Consider the following 20,388-nt stretch of genomic DNA (forward strand, 5'->3'; position numbering starts at 1 on the left):
CCATCTTCAGGGAAAATATGTCTCAGTACTGACAAACCACACCACAGCAATGTTCTATATAAATAAACAGGGTGGTGCTCACTCCTCTTCCCTGTGCCAGGAAGCTCTCTGACTGTGGGACTTCTGTGTCGCATATTGCATCCAACTACAGGCCTCATATCTGCCGGGAGCACAGAATGAACTAGCGGACCACCTCAGCCACTTGTTCAACACTCACGAGTGGGCACTCAGAGTGGATATCACCTTTTCGATCTTCTGGAGGTGGAGCTATCCCCATGTGGACCTGTTCACGATGCGGAGCAACAGAAAGTGTCAGCTGTTCTGCTCCTTTCAGAACCACAGCCATGGAGGATGCCTTTCACCTACCGTGGATGACTCGCCTGCTATATGTGTTCCTGCCCTTGCCCCTCATACACAAGGTCCTCCTCAAGATCCAGCGGGACAGGGCTTCAGTCATCCTCATAACACCAGTGTGGCCCCGACAGCACTGGTTCACCACGCTGCTGAACCTATCAGTGGACAGGCCAGTGGCCCTTCCTATGCTCACAGATCTCGTCACACAGGATCACGGCCAAGTACAATATCCCAACCTGGAGTCCCTCCACCACATGGCATGGAAACTCCATGGCTGAACCAGCTTGAACTGCAGTGCTCGGACTCTGTTAGGGAAGTTCTGTTGGGGAGCAGGAAGCCCTCCACTCACACAACATACCTGGAGAAGTGGAAGCGTTTCTCCATTTGGTCCCTACAGAAAGGTATCTCCCCGCAGCAAGCCTCTATTCCCCTTGTGCTAGACTACCTCTTGTACCTGAAGCAACGGGGGTTGGTGATATCATCGATTAAGGTACACCTAGCAGCCATCTTGGCCTTCCACCCAGGAGTGGTGGGCAGGTCAGTCTTTAGCAATCCCATAGTGGGCTGATTTCTTAAGGGCTTGGATAGGCTTAACCCCCAGGTGAGGCAGCCCGTTCCTCAGTGGGATCTTAACCTGGTCCTTTCCGACTCATGGGTCCTCCTTTTGAGCCCCTGGCAACCTTTGCCTTAGCCTACCTTTTCTGAAAAGTGGCCTTTCTGGTGGCCATAATCTTGACTAGAAGGTCTCCAAGCTCACAGCCCTGACTTCCGAGCCCCCCTACACGGTCTTTTACATGGACAAGGTGCAGCTACGCTCTCACTGAGCATTCCTACCCAAAGTAGTATCCCAATGTCACGTTAACCAGGACATATTTCTACCAGTATTCTTTACTAAATCTCATGCCAGCAACAAAGAGTGGACACTCCATTCCCTGGATGTAAGGCGTGCCCTAGCCTTCTACATTGAATGCACAAAGCCATTTCGTAAATTATCACCGCTTTTTATTGCAATTGCCGAGAGGATGAACGGGCTTCCCATCTCGTCCCAGCAGTGCATGCACACACACCTGTTGGAATGGACTCGAGCAACACATCTCGAAGAACAACAGTTACAAAAGGTAGGTAACCATCTTTTTTTCCTGTCAGAAACTCTGGGGAAAAAATTTAAAGGACTTCTAAGATGGGGAAACACAAGTGGGAGTTATTGATGCCAATTTCCCTTGGCCTCTTGGGTCATCTTGAAAGGAGACTGGTTGCTCTTCCACTCAGCAAAAATGCAGATAGTCCAGTCACCCAGCAAGACATCCAGGGCCTGATTTTCCTCTTGCTTACATAGGTGTGAAATAGGAGTTAGCATCATCGTAGTTATCAGAAATATGCAGTGTAAAGCAAGCATTGTATAAAAGTGGAGAATCAGGCACCAGATTCCAGACTGTGAAAGATACAGGTAAAGAATAATTTCTTTCACTATATTTTTCTCTTTGGATGTGAATTTCTGTGGCATGTTGGATGTGTAATTTGATTACTCGGGTTAAGTAATTGGTTGTGCACTGCCTGTATTGCAAAACTGCTACTTTTGATACCTCCTTAGGCTGCTTCTCTTTTGCATCTGCTCCCTGTACTTTGAGAGATTACAGGTTTAAGGGTGTTTTACTTTTCTTCTGGCTCCTCCTATGGCTCGGGATCACCTCAGACACAAACATACACCTAGTGTGAGGGTACTGGCTCCTTACTCAAGAGAATGTCCCTGTGTGTTGTACTTAAGGAGTGTATAGGTACCTGTGGAATGCAGAAAATTTACTATATTCGGAACTTAGTAAATTGATACTGTTTCACAAAATCTGGCATGAAAAATATAATACAAATTGGTTTAGATTGCTATACTCTTGTATACCAAAAACAGATTAAAAAAAATAAGGGATGTTTTGATAGAAAAGAGTTGGGGGAGGGAGTGTCTGGCAGTGTTGGCAATTCTCGTTATTTTATCTTATGTCTTGCAATATTTGCCTAGGCTTCAGGATCCATATGATTATGTTAAAATCACAATTTTCATTTTTTTTTTAAGTAAGCTTCTAGCCCTCATGGTTATGGAGAAAAATTGGAAAATGTGACTTGCATGCATCCTAAAGTCTCAGCAATCTCAAGTAAAATAAAAAGAACCCAAAATGTATTTTTTTTTTTTAATCTCATGATTTTTAAGCCAATATCAAAACATGATGGGGAGTGTGACTCATAGTTTTTAAATGCTTGAGGGTTAGCAATACTGTCGGTGGGATACTGAGGGACTGGTGTTAGAACCAGCCTTATTTTACATCTGTTAATGTAGGAGAGGGAGTGAATAGCATAGTAACGCAATTTGCAGATGGTACTCAAAGTAGTCTAGATATCAGAAACATGGGTAGAAAATAACAAAAATTATCATCTGTTTTGAAAAATACTAGCTTATTACACCTGAGGAAAAGTAATCTTAAATGCACATACTGAGTGGGAGGTAGAAATCTAGGAAGTATCATAACCATCTGAAGGAACTGCAGCAATAGTAGTGGAGAAATACCCAGCTTGGGCACCTGTTCCATCTTCAGGGTATAGGAAGAGAAACCTTCCCCTAATCCTCAGGTACATGGGCCTCAGCTACGCTCCCCTTTTCCAGTTATATGGTCTAAGGGAGGCAGAGTAGGACCTCTCAGGGGAGCGGCAAGGACTTCCCAGGAAACAAGCTGCTAGAGTGGGCTAAGTGGGATCCTTTGTCCCTCTTCATCCTAAAATCTTGACACCTCCTAGATAGCCATGTCACCAACAGACTCCAACATTATTTTCTGTCTGCTAACTGCTTGCTTGCCTCAACATACTCCCACCCTTCTACCTCATAGTCCATCAGCCACCAGCATTGTTCTTTCTGCCCTCCATTCTTCCCTCCTTCCCTCCCTCTTCTTTCCTTTCACCATTTCCTCTTATCTTCTGCACCTCAGTGTCCTCCTTATGCTTCCTTGCTCCTTCTTATTCATTTCCCCTCTCCATAATTAAAACAAAGAGAAAAGGTTGGAACTAATGAGACACCTTCTCCCATCACGAGAGCTCATCATCACCCTTAACACTATTCCTGTGTGTAGCAGCCCTTTTTCTGACTCTTCATCTGTTTTTTGAATCTTTAGACCATAAGCTCTAGAGAAAGGACTGTGTCTTCCTATATGTTTGTGCAAATCCCAATATATTTGGACACCACAATATAATATGTATTTGTGCTACCACAATATCCATAATAAGTAATAATGCTAAAAAAGATCTAGACCTGATAGCAAATTAGATTTAAATTTGAAGTGCAGTAAGGCTGCAAAAAAATCAGTTCCATTTTAGGATGACATCATGGAGCAGAGAAGTACTAATTCTTTTCTATTTGGCTCTGATGCTACCACATCTGGAATACTGTGTTTGGTTCTGGGTATCATATTACCAGAAAACTACTGACAAATACAAAAATATCAAAGCTAATGGGGGTCTGACATAGAAGAAAAGATTAAGAATGGTGTATATACCGCTTGACTAAGTGGTGACAAAGTAGGGGTCATAATTGTCTACAAATATTTGAAGGGTGTAGATACCAAAGAAAATTGAGTTAGAGTGGCACAGAGGTATAACTAGAAGTCATGGGATGAAATTAAGAAAGGGTGACTATCTGGCAAAACTTTCTGACTGAAATTTTTGTAGACTGTGGAATAGGCTCCTAAGAACACTGATGTGTAATCCCTATCATATCAGAATTTAAAATGGCACTGTGCAAAACACTAGAATATGTACAGTAGGGAACAAATTCTGCATTAGCAGGGAGAAGAACTGGATGATCTAATGGAGTGGTTTTCAACCCATGGTCTGTGGACCCCTGGCAGTCCCACAGATTATGTCTAAGACTTCCAAAAAGGTCCGCACCTCAATTCAAAATTTTTGGGGGGTCCGCAGATGAAAAAAGCTTGAAAACCACTGATCTAATGTGTTTTCTACCTCTAATTTCTGTGATTCCATGATTTTACTGACCATGTGCTCAATGTAGTTTTCTTGGTTTTAGGAATAAAGCAGTAGAGCCTGGTTTTGCAACCTGGGGAGAGGGAAAATTGGTCACTGGTGCCCCCCACTACAGCCTGAGTCCCCCAGAGCCTCTTCCTCCAGTTCCTACCTTACCCTCCCTGCTGGTGAGCCCAAAGCCCTCGAGGGATGGGTCTGTCCTGCTTCCCAGTTCCTGGCACCGAGAGGAGCCAATGCCACATGAGCCGCTGGCAGATAAGGGCCTAGTTACTGGCACATGGCATGATGCAGAGTGGGACCCAGGTGCCAACCAGCCAGGCCAGACTAGGGCACTCTCGCGCCCCCCCCCCCCCAGCTACATTTTAAAAAGAAGGGGGCATGGCACTTTTAAAAAGTGTGGGAGGGGGAATAACCCTGTGGCCCCCGTATCTCCAGTGCCTAAGAATAAAATAGAGTGCTGGTTCTAGGATTGACTGAGCCCTGGTGCAAGAATGGGAAGTAGGATGTATGCAAAACAATTGAAAAGGCATCACACATATGCCTAATGGCCGCCAGAAAGTTTGGTTGTCATTTGGCAAGTGCCTCTTTTTTTTCCCTCTTGATCGGCTGGGTAGAATTCAATTTTAGAATACACTGTGATTGGTCAGGTAAGCTAGAGTCTAATGAAGTACTAATACTTAAGGGTCTTGAAATCCAACCAACTGGTACATCTATGGGGGTTCTTCTATGGAAGGGCTTAAATATTCACAAAGCCTTTGTTCAGCTAAGGTTAATATGGCAACAGTTAGCTTTTTCATCCTGTCTCTCTCAGGTGGGCTGACTCCTAATGTGCTAGCTCCAACTCCTCTGAACGCATCCATCCTACACTCCAAAAATAGCAATATCATGGAATCTGAATACAACATGGTTGAATTGTTTTCACTTTACAGCAAGGAGGAGATGTGTTAAGAATCATGCTAGAGCCAGATATGTCCAAGGCTTTAGGACAATTCTGAAAAAATTATGTTTTAGTGACACTGTGAAAAGGAGTCATGCTTTAAAAATATTGAGGGAGCCAGTTATAGCTCCATGGTATACTTTTGAAATTTAGATGGGAGCTTAAGTGTACTGGGGAAATTACTTATTCACCGCAGCAGACCCTATCCTGCTACCAAGCCCTGTGTTTGGAGCATGCAGCTGTGATCATAACTGCTTGAACTCTCACTCTGTCAGCTCTTGGATGGGATCTGTACACACGCTGTCACGTATACCATTTAAAAATATATCGCATACTCCTTCAAGTGGAAACTCCTTGGGTTCATGTTGTAATAAAAGTTTAGCACAATATCGGAGTACATTCAAAATATTCTGGGGGGTGGCTCATGGCTTTGAGAATATTATTTCCTAACAGCTCACCTAACTATAAGGAGAACTTGATGAGACCTTCTATAGAATACAAATACCTTACAAAAAAGAGAGAGAAACATTCAATATTGTAATGGGGGCTATATAAGTTCCTTAACTAGTTACCTAGATAATATTAATAATAGTCCTGATGAATCATTGTTGAGCAACAACTCCCACCCTCCAGGCTAAGCACACTGCCTTCAGAGTTCTTCCTGCTCAGAGAATGAAAGATGAGGAATAGGCTGAAACCTGCATGGCTGTGTTAACTACCAGTATGCCATTTACAAGCCGCTTAAACTGTACTGTAATACAGATGTGATGTGTTCACAGCCTGTATATTTATCAGATGAGATTTAAAGGTTTATTACTCTGTGTGTACTCTACAAAAATTCAGTAGCACTTTGGTTGTATGAATAGATATGCTAGTAAAATGTAAGAATGGATTGCAGCTATTTGCTTTGATGCTTTATTAATGTATGGTTAATCTGGGAAACGCCATATTGCATATTATATATTGCATCTCATAAATGAGCTGGAGATGAGTTTAGAGAAGCTTAAGTTTCATGGTTACCAAGTATCCTTCTCCTAGATGAGTTAAAACTAGTCATCATATGAAAGTGCATTATACTTGTGCAGGGAGAGGAATGCAGGTCACTTGAGATTTTAGAGGAGACCACAAATTCTGCTTTCCTTGCTGAAGATTGCTATAATGATGGTCCTTTGAAAAATACATGGTGATGGCCTAATAGAAATAGTACTGGGGAAAAAAAAGCAGCATCAAATTTAAGATGTTGTTTGTTTGGAAAAAAAAGTTAAAAGACCTTTTTTTTTAAGAGACAAGGAAAGAGAAAAAGTTATAGGTGCTGAAAACATTTGAAGTGAGTGTGAGATGGAAGAAATAGAGGTTGAATGAGATTTCTCATAAATTTTAAACTGGTTTATAATTTAGGACAATCTGCTGTGGGTGAAAAACATCACTTCCAAATGCCCATAGTTGATTCTCCCATTAAAATATCTTAGTCCCTTTTACCCTGGTTACCTGCTGGTGTACATGTGCACAAAGTTTCTATTCTGAGTTGTAGTATGCACTCTTCAGCATGCAAAAAATCGAGGAGAATCTGTTTTCTCCTTTAATAAATTAGGCAATTGACACCTTCGCTATTTCAGTAGCGCTGACAAATGCCTTGTATCGGCTCAGTTACTATGAGGGAGCTGCTTTCAGTATAATGGAGAAAAATAGTTTTTTCATAATTATTCAATTCTAAAGCTACCGTCAGTGAATGCTTCTAAATTTGGAGAAACCAAAGGTTTGTAGTTGTGCTACTTGAATTATATCAAACTTTCTAGGTATTGGCACATCCAAATTTAAGCACACTTGTAGCATTGCTAAAATGTTAGTTATATCTAATATTCCATTTATTTCAGTGAAATGATAATGAATAATGGCAGCAAAGTACTGTTAAGAACCAGCAGTGAAAAGGTTGTTTGTTTCAAATCAACCAAAAATGAGCCATTATATTAAAAAAAAAAAAAATCAGTTTCAGCATAATAATCAGAGGTGAAATTCACTGCATGATCTCCATGAACCACCATTGTGTAGTTTGTAATGCAGGCAAGCTCAGAATGAGTACTCATTAACAGACTTTTTTCTTACCATAAGGAGTTATATATAGTGAGGTGCATATAGCAAAGGAGTTTTAATTAAATCTTCTTCTAAATAACTTTTAATCAATACTGCTGGGAATATTATTCAATATCACTTGTATTTTGCTTTGGGAAAACAAAAATTAATATTTATTACAGTACACTGTTGTGTTTACAGTATATGACAAGTGTTCATTTTGAAAACTATCCTTACCAAAATATTGCATGCTAGAGTTAAAATAATTTCTTCTTTTAGAGTGATGACCTTCTGGTTACATCATGTATGAGAGGAGCAAATAATTCTACACCAGTGCAAGAGATAGTACGTATTATGCAATTGTTTATTGTTTCAATACCTGCCACACTGTATGTATAATTTTGGAAATGTTAATCTACACCACCACTATCACTCCTCCTTCTCTGATTGTTTTGTAAATCTAGCCCTTTAAAAATCCCTGGAAAACAAACATTTTGGCTGAGGGACATGGGTTTTTTGTTTGTTTGTTTGTTTTTACCCAGAACATATTTTTTGATTTCCTGAAAGCTTTTGGAATTTTGGGGTCTGGTTCATAATTTTTTTTTTTGCTAGCGAACCAAAAAATCAGTTATTTGCCCAGCTCTAATTCAGATATCTCTAATGGGATAATGAAAATAATGGTAACTTCCACTTTTATTTTTAATCAGGATTCCCTAATTTCCCTAAACCAATCACAATTCAAGGTATAATGGTACCTACATTTTTGATTTGTCTTGCTTTTCTTTTAAGCGTGTTGCAAGTTTGTCAAGTCATTAGATTTTTGTAATTTTTTTCAGATATTGAACAACCACTAAACATTTTACTATAAGATATTGCAAAAATACACAGCACTTTCTGTTCTGCCTTTCATTTTGTGCATTTTGTTGAATATTTACCTTAAGTTATGTTCCTTTTACCTTAAGTGACCTATTGATTTTCACAGTATTATCTCCAAGAAGTCCCTGCATTTCTCAATTAGTTGGTATTCTAAGAGTACCCCTTGCTGGATGTGATCGTGTAAGCTGCATCCATCTAAATTTTACACTGGCAGTGTTGGTTTTGATCATATTATTGCTTTTCCTGATGTGAAGAGGAGACGTATAATTGAGAGGGAGGTATTCAGTTACTCGGTTTCTTTGGTCCTTTAGGGCATGTCTACACTACGAAATTAGGTTGATTTTTATAGAAGTCGATCTTTAGCAACTGATTTTATACGTCGATCGTGCATGTCTCCACTAAGCGCATTAGGTCAATGGAGTGAGTCCTCAATACCGTTGCTAGCATCGTCTCACAAGTGGTGCACTGTGAGTAGCCATCCCACAGTCCCCGCTGCCCATTGGAATTCTCGGTTAAGCTTCCAATGCCTGATGGGGCAAAAACATTGTTGCAGGTGGTTTTGGGTACATGTCATCAGTCTCCCTCCCTTCCTCCCTCCCTGAAAGCAACAGCAAACAATCATTTCGCGCCTTTTTTCCTGGGTTATCCGTGCAGATACCATAGCATAGCAAGCATGGAGCCCGCTCAGCTGTACGCTGCTTTTGTGAGCATTGCAAACACCTCGCGCATTATCCTGCAGTATGTGCAGAGCCTAGCTAGGAGCCGCCAGCACGAGGAAGATTGTGAGGAGGACATGGACACAGACGTTCCTGAAAGCACAGGATGTGGCAATTAGGATATCACGGCGGCATTGGGGCATGTTGATAGAGTGGAACGCCGATTCTGGGCCCAGCAAACAAGCACAGGCTCGTGGGACCGCATAGTGTTGCAGGTATGGGATGATTCCTAGTGGCTGCGAAACTTTCGCATGCATAAGGCCACTTTCATGGAACTTTGTGAGTTGCTTTCCCCCGCCCTGAAGCGCAGGAATACCAAGATGAGACCTGCCCTGACAGTTGAGAAGCAAGTGGAAGCTTGCAACGCCTGACTGCTACCGGTCAGTCAGGAATCAATTCAGAGTGGGCAAATCTACCATGGGGGCTGCTGTGATCCAAGTAGCCAGGGCAATCAATACCTTCTGCTAAGAAGGGTAGTGACTCTGGGAAATGTGCAGGGCATAGTGGATGGCTTTGCTGCAATGAGGTTCCCTAACTGTGGTGGGGCAATAGACGGAATGCAGATCCCTATCTTGGCACCGGACCACCTTGCCAAAGAGTACATAAACTGCAAGGGGTACTTCTCAATGGTGTTGCAAGGACTGGTGGATCACAAGGGCTGTTTCACCGACATCAGCGTGGGATGGTCGGGAAAGGTGCATGACGCTCGCATCTTTCAGAACTCGGGGCTGTTCGGAAAGCTGCAAGAAGGGACTTTCTTCCCAGGGTATGTCTACACTACCCACCAGATCAGCGGGTAGCGATCAATCTATCGGGGATCGATTTATCACGTGTAGACGCGATAAATCGATCCCCGATCACTCTCCCGTTGACTGCTGAACTCCAGCTCAGCGAGAGGTGGAAGCAAAGTTGACGGGGGAGCCGTTGAAATCGATCCCGCACCGTGAGGATGCTTGATAAGTCGAAATAAGATACGTTGACTGCAGCTACGCTATTCTCGTTGCTGAAGTTGTGTATCTTAGGTCGATCCCACCTTCCCCCCCCCCCCCACTCCCCCAGTGTAGACCAGGCCCCACACTGGAAAATTACCGTTGGGGATGTTGAAATGCCAATAGTTATCCTTGGGGATCCAGTCTACCCCTTGCTCCCATGGCTCATGAAGCCATACACAGGCAGCCTGGACAGCAGTAAGGAGCAGTTCAACTATAGGCTGAGCAAGTGCAGAATGGTGGTAGAATGTGCCTTTGGACGTTTAAAAGGGCGCTGGCGCAGTTTGCTGAGTAGGTTAGACCTCAGCAAAAGCAATATTCCCATTGTTATTGCTACTTGCTGTGTGCTCCATAATATCTGTGAGAGTAAGGGGGAGACGTTTATGGTGGGGTGGGAGGTTGAGGCAGATTGCCTGGCGGCCAATTTTCAACAGCCAGACACCGGAGCAATTAGAAGAGCACACCAAGGCGCGCTGCGCATCAGAGAGGCTTTGAAAAATAATTTCATGACTGACCAGGCTACGGTGTGATAGTTGTGTGTGTTTGTCCTTGATGCAAACCTGCCCCCTTTGGTGAATGTACTTCCCTGTAAGCCGATCCGCGTCCCCCCTTCGACCATAGCTGGCACAGGAAATAAAGTCCCTATTCTGAATCCATTCATTATTTATTTATTAAAAAAAAAAAAACTTGAGATCACTGGCAACACTGACTAGTAAAAGGAAGCCCAAGCGTACAAAGGGTTTGATAACGGGGTGGGGGAGGAGGGAAGGACAAGGCCACATTGCTTATTGTAGCCACACTACAAATCAAAGCTGTTTGAATGACAGCCTTCTGTTGCTTGGGCCATCCCCTGGAGTTGAGTGGCTGGGTGCCCAAAGCCTTCCTTACCCCCTCCCCCATTCTTGGACGTCTGGGTGAGGAGGATATGGAACTTGGCGAGGATGGCAGGTGGTTACACAGTGGCTGCAGCGGAGGTCTGTAGTCTAGTTGCCTTTCTTGCACTCCACCAGACGCCTCATCATGTCTGTTTGCTCCCCCATTAGCCTCAGCATCTCCTCCTATGTGTTACAATCACGCTCACTGTATGCTTTCCTGGCCACTGTCACCGAATACCTCCATGCATTCAGCTGTGCCCTATCAGGGCAGGAGGATTGCATGAGCTCTGAAAACATGTAATTGCAAGTGCGTTTTTTTCACCTTCTAATCTGCGATAACCTCAGGGACTGAGTTGATGCGAGGAGCATAGAAACATTTGCAGCTGGAAAAAAGGGAGAGTAGAGTTTACAGAAGATACTTTTCTGAGAACAAAAGGGAGACTCTTTCACAGTGAATAAAGCAATTCACAGCAGACAGCACGTGTTTTAGGAATATGGTTGCATTTTGCCTCTATATTGAGCGCCTGCCAGAATGGTGACACATCACACATGACTGGGCAACAGAATTCGGGGGATGTGGGGTTGGCTTCTTCTGCGTTCATAACGTGGGAATGGTTTCAAACTGCAGCACCCTCCTACCCCATAGCAACCAATGCCTGTTGTATTTGCCGTTTAAAAGGAGGGGCTGCGGTATTGGGGTGAATGTGCAGTACAACCCTCCCCTCAGCATTGCTATCTCCGGGATGATCCCTTTTAGCCAAGCACAAACAGTCCAGCATGCCCAGGGTCTAATGTGTCGGGGATCACCAAACAGAGGGGATTACTGTTCCCTTACAAAACTTCCCCTATTTCAACCAGATGACCATGAATGATATCACTCTCCTGAGGCTGACACAGAAAGATAAAGACCGAGTGTTGCATGAATGCGACCAAAACCCAGGACCTTTCACTGCCATGCTTTGTGCTGCAATGATTCCAGACCACTTGCTGCTGGCTTGGCGTGGTAAAGTGTCCTACCATGGAGGACGAAATAAGGCAGCCCTTCCCAGAAACCTTCTGCAAAAGCTTTCAGAGTACCTCCAGGAGAGCTTCATGGAGATGTTCCTGGAGGATTCCCGATGCATCCACAGACACGTAAACAGACTTTTCCATTAGCTGTACTGGCCGCGAATGCATCCCAATTGTTCAGGGCAAATCAAACATTAAACACAATTGCTTTTAACCCCTGTAGTGTCGTTACAAATGTGCACTCACCAGAGGTGCCTTCTCCGCTATCAGGGTCCGTGAACAATAGGCCCTGGGAGGATATTGGCTCCAGGGTGAGAAAAAGGTCCTGGCTGCTGGGGAGAATGGATTCTCCATTTGCTTGCTGCGCATTCTTCCTCATCCACAAGATCCTCATCCATGTTGCCTGAGGCTGCCATCTTCCAGGTGTCCATGGAGAGTGTTGGGGTACTGGTATGGTCTCCCCCAGAATGACATTCAGCTGATCATAGAAGCGGCATGTCTGGGGCTCTGACCCAGAGCAACCGTTTGCCTCCTTTGTCTTTTGGTAGACTTGCCTGAGCTCCTTAATTTTCATGCGCACTGCTGTGCATCCCTGATAGCCTCTCTTCACCATGCCCTGTGTGATTTTGGCATATATATCAGCATTTCTTCTGCTGGTTCAGAGTTCTGCCTGCACAGATTCTTCTCCCCATACAGCAATCAGATCCAGTGTCTCTCATTCGATCCACACTGAAGCTCGTTTGCAATTCTGGGACTGCATGATCACCTGTTGTGCTGAACTTGCCACGCTGACCAAACAGGAAATGAAATTCAAAAGTTCCCGGTACTTTTCCTGTGTATCTGGCTAGTGCATCAGAGTTGAAAGTGCTGTCCAGAGTGGTCACATTGGAACACTCTGGGATAGCTCTTGGAGGCCAATACCATCAAATTGTACAGCGCTACATCTACACTACCCCAAATTCAACCCAGGAAGGTCAGTTTTAGTGCTACTCGCCTCGTCAGGGAGGAGTACAGCAGTCGATTTTAAGAGCCCTTTAGGTCGGCGGAACGGGTTTGGTTGTGTAGACACATTCATTATAAAATCGACCTAATGTGGCTAAATTCAACCTAACCTCGTAGTGTAGACCAGGCCTTAGATATGTTAGTGGCAGCTAAGTGAAAGTTTGGATAGATTTCTGTCTAATAGTAGCTAAGCTGATCTTAATGCTTTGAGGCTGGCCAAATCACAAAGTACCATGCTAAACTTACGAATATAGAAGCATTCCCTTTTCAATTTCTTTAATATCCCTGGTTGCTGTTTGTGATATACAGGTATGCTTTGGTGGCAAAAATAGTTTGTATAAAATATAACATAATTATGTCTTGGGGAGGGTGGAGATTCCTATCTGTTCAGACCTCTTCTATTGTTTTTACTCTTTTCTACTCTTTGTTGGTCAAAATGGGACAGAAATCACTCCCTGATCATATAGTTGTGGAAGCTAAATAAGAAATGATCCATGGTATTTTTATTTTCAGGGCAGTCGGAAAGGCTGTGATTGGTAGTTGTGTATTCTATGTATTATGAAAGATGGGAGAAGCCTATTAACATTTTTTCTAGTGGAAGTATTGATGCAGCAGTGCAGTATGTTTCAAAGACAAATGGTTTTATTATGTAGATAATATGTGGACCCAATGTACAAATGTTTATAACAGATATTTGTTTCAAAACAAAACATTACAAATAAATGAAAGGATCAGAATAAAGCTTCATAATGAAATTGTTCCATTGGAGTTTTCCATCTAGTAAAACAGTCACATTGTTGAAGTATTTATTCAAACATATAAGTTTAGTGTGCACACACACAGAATTGGATCTGAAAGTGGTGTAACAATTCTGAGAAAGTGAATGTACTAAGGGTTTTTTTTTTGTTTTGCTTAACAAGTCAATTGCTTATAAAACTAGCAGCTGCTGTTTTGAAGCTAATCTTAGTGTATTGAATGTTCTTAACCATTTCTACAATCCCACAGTCCTTTATCTTGCTTCTCCTGCTGCGTTCCCACCACCCCTGATCCCATTAGCAAAAATTGAGACAGCCTCAGCTTTTACCAAAGTGCAGCTTTGGTTTCAGCTGCTTTTCTGCAAGAGGAAGTGAATGTTGGGCTTTTTTCTCTGTGGCACAGTTGTGATAAAGATGTGGTGGTCTTATCTCTCTTTTAGGTAGTGGCTCTTTATGACTACACAGCGCATCGATCAGATGAGCTAACCATCCATCGCAGTGACATTATCCAAGTGTTATACAAAGATAATGATAACTGGTGGTTTGGCAGCCTAGCAAATGGACAGCAAGGCTATTTTCCAGCTAATTATGTGGCTGGTGAAAGTAAGTTTACTGCTCTCTTCCTGGTATACCGGTGTGGGTTTAACTGATGGTCCAAGATTTTACCATGCTATTCTGCTTTATTACTCTGAATACATATGTTTATACAATACACATGACATATCAAGAACTTACTGTGATGCAGAAATTATGTATAAAATAGCATGTTAACATGTAGTACTTTGTACTTTTCAAAAGTATCAACACTGCAGTCTCACGTTCCAGTTCACACAGTATCTTTGCAGTTACCAACCACCTCCTTCCTCACTCACCGCCTCCTCCCTCCCCCCCGCACACAACCACCTGGTTCACATAGTATCTTGGCAGCTCTTTGGGGCTCCCACAGCGTCGAGATAGTTCACAGGCATCTGAGACTTCTACTTGGTAATAGCTCCTGGACTCAGCCATCTCAGGCTCCTAAACATTAACTTACCTGTTGAAGTTACACAATCTTTCCCCACTCCAGTGGAGATGTCTCATTCCCCAATAATTCAGTTTCTTTCTAAGGATTTAAAAGAGGGAATGCCAGTTAAAACAGCAGTCCCAGGTACAAACTCTGAATTTGCCACTTGGTCCTAGCTATTAAAAACAACTTCTATAGAACACTGATGCAGCCTGAATCTCAAAACATAACTAAACTAAAAGCTGATTGTAGAACATAGGGAGCAGCCTAGGGAGCCCCTCTGGCATAGTGATGCACACAGTGTTGCTAGGGGTTCCCTATTGGTTCAGAACTTTCCAGTTATGGGATATCTGTCTGCTATGTGCTGGAAGCATGGATTCAAGGGTAGAAATCTACTGGGATTATCTCTTCAGAGAATAAGAATTACAGTTATCTATTTTTTCTTTTCTAAATAAGTGATGATACTGGTGTTTAGAACATAGAAATTCCATAACCAGAACAGCCCAAAGGTTGATATCTGGGATCTAATCTTCAGCAGCAACCTTGACTGCTTGGGAAAGGTGAAAAATAAATCTCATAACAAACCTCGCGAGCTGTGCAAAATAACTTCAGGAGATCTGTCCTTACCTCATCTGGTGACCCTCTTATGTTATTCGGTTGTATTATACATTACTAGCAGTGAGCATGGTACTTTTTGATAGCCTTTAAAATATAGTTGCTATAACCATACATGCTACTCTTTACTCATATAAATGTCTAATCCTTTTTTAATATTTGCTGAGCATTTATGATTGTAGTGGTCATAACTATGCTAAAGACTAGAGTTTATTGGAAAATTTTAATTAAAAAAAGGAAAAGTTCTAATGAAAAAAATTTGTGAAAAATATTTTCTGACTGGCAAAGCTAATGTCTCAGTGTTAACTAGATAATAATATCACTACCATTCACATTTTTATTAACTTCATTCTTGATTACATCATTTTCATGACAGACATAATGGTGAATTGAATCATGTGTTATATTTTTAGCTGAATATGAAAAGGAACAGTCTTCTGAATTAGTACCAGATTCTACTCCTCTTCTACACAGTGAACAAACAGAAGCAGAAGTAAGATATCCAGTGCCACATGGGGTAATTATTTGAAAGAAGGGGACCATAAGCTGTAGAATATGGATTTTAATTTTTCTGCTTTTTTTTTTTATAAAATACAGAACGTTCAGAACCTTTCCCTAGGCAAACAACTGTGTTTTCAGATGGTGTTCAATGCAAATTTGTTGCCTAGATCCAGTTATCCCCATGATTTGTCAATTAAATGCTGGGCCTGTTCCTGCTCTCTTTGAAGTCAATAGCAAAGCGTTATTGAAATGAATGACAAAGCTCCCATTTACTTCAAAGGGGGCAGGAACATAACCATAGGCACATAGATATTGAAGCATGAGTATGAAGATGAATTTATAGAGAACTATCCCCCTTAGTTACTTTTTAGATATCGGCATTCAGCTTTAGTCTTGGGCAACACAACATCCACAACACGTGTATATATAACTTCAAAATAAAACTCCTAGTTCTGTAAAATATCTTATTTATCAAATGGCTTAGATAAAACCTAAGATATAACTGGTGGAAGAAGTTTTCAATCCATGTAATAATTTCCTAATTAGCATACACATTTGGTACCATAAAGCCTCTTCACCAAACAGAGCAATATGCCACATCCAAACCTTACTTGAGCAACAGACATTTTTATTCAAAAGGAGTTAAGTCCCTCCTGTCAGTCCCTGCTCCCTCCGGGTGATTTGGGAAGAGGAATCTACACTGACTTGGTCTATTACATTACATGTCTCATTTTGGGGAGTGAAGGACAGAGATGCAGGGAAATTCATAAACAGAGGCAGAATACTGTTTCTTTTGGTTCCGTCCTCTTTCTGCAGGTTCATCCCATTTTCTTAGTTCCAAAGAAACCTATTTTCTATTGAAAATATTTAACACATTTCTGAAATTTACATTTATAAAAGTAATTTTTAATCATTAAACCACTTTATAAGTAAAATAACTCCTTGTTGTTCACCAGTCAATATATAGATATCCTACCATAGAGGTATATTAACAATCCTGCCTGTACCTCTTAGATAAGCATTCCCAAGATGTATATACGACTGGCAAGTTCTCATCACGTTGTGCATCATTGCCTATATATCCCATTCTCTATTATATGTTTGATTCATTGTGGCATTCTTGTTTCCATGCTGTCGCACAATGTTGCAGCTTAACAAAGTGAATTCAGTGTGCAGAAACTAGAACAAAGGCACAAATACCTCTCCCAGCTCAAAGTAGAGAAAATGTATAAGAAGGGAACGAAATACCATGTTGGTTTATCACAGATAATAAGATATGGGAAGGATATGTGTAAAACAGACAGTGTGACTTTTGCATCTCCATACAATGTAAATTAGAACCTTTCAATAAGTGATATTCACATCCTCTGAAGAATGGATGAAAATTACAGTCTTAAACTATAGGATAATTTGTTAGCAAAAGTAAATGAATAGTGGAAACAAGTTCAGTGAATATTAGTAAGAATTTAAAAATGATTTTTGAATTGAACAGGTTTGTAACCCTCTTTTGTTTGCTTCCACAAATGTTCAAGTAATCAAACTTCGCTAACAAATACTTACAAAAAAATAACTTTAACTTAGAATTTTCAAATATTTTTCCAACAAGAAGTTCAAGTTTTGTTTGATTGTAAGATTCAAAAATTTATACGGTATTGCTTAGTTAGATAAATCATCCAAACAAAGAAAATATCCTGTAATTTATGTTACCAACATATTGCAAATTTTGAGATTCAGATATTCACGAAGAGCTGTTTGGAACCTCCTCATGTAGAAATAACATTTCATGTAGGGGAAGAGAGAGGTGAAATCTAACAAATTATTTATTATAAATTACTCACTCAGCTCTGCTGAACCCAACAATTATCATAAATCCACTTACTGAATATTTCTAATTACATTTTTGTAAAATTAATCAGTATGTTGACCAGAAACAACAATACTGAAATATTTCTGTTGCTTCTTTACTTCATAGCTGTTATGCTATAAGAATGTGTGAGAAACGCATAGCCAAAACAGTATTCCAAATGGCAAACATAAATTAAATACAAATGTATACTCTATTGTAAAGCATAGTGGCACAAATATAGTAAAAGGTATTATATGACTGAATGGTGAATAATTTCTGTTTATAGTCTAGACTAGCGTGGATTTTCCCAATATCTGCATTATCATTTTGTTGCTTAATTACACTGATAGACATTTGAAAACCTTAGCCCATTTCCACTATCTTCTTATTCCAGCTGTAGATAGCCTAATCAGATCATCAATGTTACCTTTAGAGATTCTGTTTATGAAAGACACACACAAATTAGAAAGGGAAAGTTAGAGTTAGAGTTAATAAAGTTTATTTTTGTGTTTTGTCTTTTTTATCCAGAGTAAATCTAATTAGATTATTGAATAACAACAACCTTTTGGTATAGAAGTGAACATCAATCACAACCAATTTGTAACATATAACCAACTTGGTAAAGGAGCACCACCCACAGTCTGAGGGGTCATTTACTTCTTTTTAAGACCATATTGTTTAAAGGAAACCATTTTTGTATCTTCCTAATAATTTCTTCTGTAGTAGCAGTTTCAATAATATTTCAGGGGGAAATATTTGTGTGTGTGTGTGTGTGTGTGTGTGTTTAATCTTTAGATTCTACTCCAAAATTAAATTTACCAAGCATGTAGAATAATGAACAGGGCATCATTGTGGACCATTCAGTGTGCAGTGATGGTCAAAAACAAACAAAATGTGTTTTTTTTTTTTATATATATATATGCTAAGAATGGGATAAAAATACAATATTGAGAATATTATAATACACCTCTACCCCGATATAATGCGACCCGATATAACACAAATTCAGATATAACACGGTAAAGCAGTGCTCGGGGGGGGGGGGGGGGCTGCGCGCTCCAGCGGATCAAAGCAAGTTCGATATAACGCGGATTCACCTATAACACAGTAAGATTTTTTGGCTCCCGAGAACAGCATTATATCGCGGTAGAGGTGTACCGTTATATATCTGATGCCCTCCCTGGTACACTGCATTCCATTCTAGTCATCCTGTCTCAAAAAAGATACAGCAGAGAGAAAAGAAGTTCAGAGAATTAAAAAATGGTTAAATGGAGAAAATTATGAGTTAGGAGATTGTGTAAACTGTTCAGAAAGTTGTTTGCATTGTTGTTGTTGCTGGGTTGGTCCCAGGAATATTTGAGAGGCAAGGTGGGTGAGGTAGTATCTTTTATTGGACTAACTTCTGTTGGTGAGACAAGCTTTCGAGTTTACATAGAGCTCTTCTTCATGTCTGAGCTCAGTGTAAGCTCAAAAGAGGTAATAAAGGTAATAACACCGCTCTACTCCTACTCAAGATCCCCCCCATTTATGTATCCAAGGATTTCATTGGGCCTTTTGGCCACAGTGTTACTCTAGGCGAGCATATTCAGATGAGTATCTACCATGACCCCCAAAATTTTTTCAGAGTCACTGCTTCCCAGGATAGAGTCCCCCCTCCTGTAAGTATGGCCTAAACCATCATACCTCAGGACATCAGCCAACCACTAACTAGGGAATCCTAGAAAGAAACATCCCTATGGGCAGGTTATGCTTTAACTGTTGTTCCTGTAGTTTTTGCATGCTCCTCTGAAGCCTTTGGTAGTGACCACTGTCAGAGAGAGGATACTGGACTAGATTGACCACAGCTTGATGTCCTGAACTAGTATGGGAATCCCTGTATAATAGCAAGTACACAACAGTTATTCTAACTACTTTTTATTTTTTCCCCTAAACTTTCTAAAGAAGTCAATAAATATAGCATTTATTAGAGAAGATCAAATAGTGCCAATTATTTTTCATGGGAAATTTTGGGGAAAAACTTTGTAAATATCCTATGAATATTACCCCAAAACAAATAAAAACAACGAACACCCAAACAAAAAACTACCACCATTATGTGAAAAATTTTGACATTTGAATATTTACTGAAATGTTTACATTAGCTTGATTTTTTTTCACTGAAAACTAGAAAAATATGATCAAAACTTTTTTGGGGGGCGGGGGGTTGGCCCCAAAAACACCTTATTTCAAAAATGTTTAGACAGAGTTTTGACCAACTCTACCATTTATGTGCTTTTTGAGAAATGCTCAAATATATAAATCAATTCTTTTACAAGATTACAAGTACTGTTAATATGAGAGCCATCATAAGTGTGATTGTTCTCTGATATTTTTAAGTCCTAACTGACTGATGGGTGCACCTTCAAAAAAAAGCAGGTGAAGATTAATGGGATTTGGGTCACACAGGATTCCACATATGGCTAAACCCTTCAAAAAAAATACTACTGAGATGGTTTGGTTGCTGGCAAGAGACAGTTTAAATGTATTACAATCATCAATCTGAGCCCTAGAATTTTAGAATGAACTAATACAATCACATCAGTGGCAAAGAATGTTACTTCTTAAAGACCACTTTGGGTCCTGCAAATATGGACCATTTTGTTGCAGTCTTAGATCCACTTGTATTTTTTGGGAGGGTATCATGAGTTTCTACTGTTCACTTTGTATAAATAATATAACAACTGGATGTAAAACTTTGTTCTCCTGCCTTTTGAATTACTTAACTCCTGAGCCACAAAATTAGCTCATATTCATCTTTACTTACAACATACATCTAACTGCCAAT

The 20,388-nt window shown here is 40.7% G+C and overlaps 1 protein-coding gene across 3 annotated transcripts in view; it reads left to right on the forward strand.

Annotated features, from left to right (window-relative positions):
• The window catches only part of AHI1 (Abelson helper integration site 1), a 185,800-nt gene that overhangs the window by 134,815 nt on the left and 30,597 nt on the right, over nucleotides 1–20,388 (forward strand). The window contains exons 21-23 of one of the 3 annotated variants that reach the window (XM_054024126.1): nucleotides 7,658–7,723; nucleotides 14,040–14,202; nucleotides 15,631–15,734. The exons of 1 other annotated variant lie outside the window; for it this stretch is intronic. In XM_054024126.1, the coding sequence (XP_053880101.1) occupies nucleotides 7,658–7,723; nucleotides 14,040–14,202; nucleotides 15,631–15,734 (333 nt within the window). The remainder of the gene's footprint in view (nucleotides 1–7,657; nucleotides 7,724–14,039; nucleotides 14,203–15,630; nucleotides 15,735–20,388) is intronic. One more of the 3 variants, XM_054024127.1, reaches the window with a different exon arrangement.

Source organism: Malaclemys terrapin, chromosome 3, assembly GCF_027887155.1.
Source record: "Malaclemys terrapin pileata isolate rMalTer1 chromosome 3, rMalTer1.hap1, whole genome shotgun sequence".
Lineage (NCBI taxonomy): Eukaryota > Metazoa > Chordata > Testudines > Emydidae > Malaclemys > Malaclemys terrapin.